Here is a 2,760-nt window from a genome sequence, read left to right on the forward strand (position 1 = left end):
TACTGAATGAACCTACTTAATATTATATAATAATTAGTTCTTATACTATAGAGAAAGAATCTCTCCTTTCCTTTTCTTGAATTATATTTCGTACGCTGTTTTTCCTTACACGTATCTTCACCTATATTCCAATGTCCAGAGTTCCCATCGGCATCGCAAGTCGGAAAGGAAACACAAGTCCAGAAGCAAGTCCCGTTCGAGGTCACGCGACCCACACGACAAGCGTCATAGCAGCCGACGTCAGACGCATAGCGATCCAGAAGACCTGACGGTCCGACCGTTTGAAGGTGACGTCATCCTGACCACACGACAAGATGACGACATCAAGAAGTACTCTCGCGCCACAGAGCGACGATCCACTCGGAGAAGTGACGACAACAACAACAACCCCCTGCAGCTGTACTTCGACAACGGTGGGCTGGATTTGGGCCCGCAAGATGATTTTAACAACGCGAACAGTAATGATAATAACAATAATAATGATGACAACATTGATAAGGTATACAGTGAAGTCGTGGGGGATGGTTTTGTTCGAGCTGAACAGAAGTTCGTGTCGGAGGGAGGCCGATATTCTGTGACACAAGTCCAAACTTCGAGCGTTGAGTTTGGGTCCCCGCCCACCTCCACTATAAATCACACAATCCTGCAGGAGAAAGAGCAGACGATAGGATTTGATGATGAAGACGGTGACTCCATCCCAGATCCAACTCCTCGAATTGATTACAGCAGGCAGACGTCAGAAGTTGGGGGATTCTCTTACCCCGAACCATCTCGCGTAGTAATTTCAGACGGCTTGTCCCGGAGCATCTCTCCGAGTCCATTACACTACATGGGCTCCGCGGAACCGACACCAAGACCCGATTACCTGACCGGAGACACACAGTTCCCGGCCACAACCGAACCTGTAGACGGGGGTATCGATGACATCATCGCTCTGGGCAATGTGACTGTGGAGACAACTGAGGTCAAGGAGGTCGTTGAAGAGCAAGAATTCATCAGTCATCACCGACAAGATCCGACTCTTGACAGACCCCCCACTCCCCCGTTTGATGGCGGAGAAAGCCCACGTGATTCTGTGTACCCGCCTCGCGGAGATCCGATTGTTCATCACGCGCACGCAGAGATTGTCACTTCCTCTTTTAGTGACGTCACAGCCCGCATCCCGACTCCGCCTCCGGACATGACGATGGAGGAAATCTTACCCAATCAGGACGACGCGGAGAGAAGATTGAGTCAGCTTGTCGGGCGACCTTCACCTCCGCCTTCACCACCTCTGGATAATTTTGGTGGTCGCACTGCCTCCTGGCGCCCTCCAACACCCCCTCCCGGGAGAATCATTCCGAACCCGGACATAAATATCGACGATATTCTGAAACTTGGCAACCAGCCTTTGTCTACACCGCAACCGAGCGAACCTTTCGCAGAATCCAACAAACGATCCCCACACGGAAGTCAAGGACGAGAGAGCGGCTTGCCCTTCATGGCGGAGCTTCGGAAAAGACAACAGTCTATTGACGACGGAGACCTGCCCTTTGCAGCGTCAGAACCTGCGCCTCCTCAGCCCTCAACCAGCAGAGGTGTAGGGCTTGACTCCGATCCCAACTATATCTACAGAAGAGTTATTGTCAACGAGGATAGAAAAGACAGTTACGGCTATCGTCAGTCCACTGTGCAGTTTGCTCAAGCCCCTCCTGAGATCATTCCCTTTGGAGAAGATCCGGACAGCCCAACCACCCCCAGAGACTACAGTGGGGGCCCAGCATTTTCTGCAGCTTCCCCACCACCTCCCCCTCCGCCCCCCCCTCCCCCACTCCCACCGAATATGAAATTTTAATATGTTAAATGCTGTAATTCATTCACAAGTTTATGATCTGATTTGATATTTTCGTGTGGTTTTGATGGTAAGGATGGACTTGGATCGCTTTTGGTGAAAATGGTGAAATGGTATGGATTTAACACCCCTATCAACACTATTAGATCATTTAAGGGGCGGGACCTCCTAGTTTAACGTCCGTCTCGGATCGCTTTTGTCAGAAAAATGTCTTGTCTATTGAAAACGGCACTCTGTGCTGAAGAAAAAAAAGAAGAATTTTCATATTGATGCGATTGTTTACAGCCTTTATAAAACATATCTTCAGATCTGATGATGATTTGCTATAATATTATTACACTGTGTGTTTGCCTGTGTGTGTTTCACGTCCTATCTCCATTACTGCAAGTAGGCCTATATAAGCTTACCTTAACATTATTGGAAAGTTTCAAATCTCACGGTGTTGAACAAGGGAGGTAAACCAATATATCAAAACGAAATGGAACAACACCAAAGCAATTTAAGATCATCTCACTTCGTCTGAATAATAAAACTTGTAAACAGATAAGTAATTTTTAAAGCAAAAATCATATGTATTATATTAGTGTGATATACCAGCTCATTTGCTGGAAAGGTATGAAGCAGATCATATCTACGGTTGTGAAAACCGATAGCGCCTGCTTTCGTATATAAATTAATTTTTCAGATTCGCTTTTCCGGAGAATAGACACGAATTTTGCATTGACATATTATAACTTGACACAGGAAAGTTGGGAACGGCTTTGGTTGAGAAGAGGGAAGTGGTGAAATGGGGTCCGGGCAAAGAGGAATGGGGCTGAGAGGAGGGAATAATTGAAGAGGGATGGGTGGAGAGGGAAGCGCGGTTTTGGCGAAGGACGTAGGGGATTGGGGTTAAAGGAAAGGGGAGATAGGGGAAGAAGAAGGTATAT

At 47.2% G+C, this 2,760-nt stretch overlaps 1 protein-coding gene across 1 annotated transcript in view; it reads left to right on the forward strand.

The window, feature by feature from the left end:
• The window catches only part of LOC101863426 (formin-like protein 5), a gene marked incomplete in the record, with an annotated part of 47,541 nt that extends 44,787 nt beyond the window's left edge, over positions 1 to 2,754 (forward strand). Inside the window, 1 exon segment of the mRNA XM_013081199.2 lies at positions 140 to 2,754. Coding sequence (XP_012936653.1) covers positions 140 to 1,834 — 1,695 coding nt within the window.
• Positions 2,755 to 2,760: the final 6 nt, after the last annotated feature.

This window comes from Aplysia californica, unplaced genomic scaffold (assembly GCF_000002075.1).
Source record: "Aplysia californica isolate F4 #8 unplaced genomic scaffold, AplCal3.0 scaffold00120, whole genome shotgun sequence".
Taxonomy (NCBI): Eukaryota; Metazoa; Mollusca; class Gastropoda; order Aplysiida; family Aplysiidae; genus Aplysia; species Aplysia californica.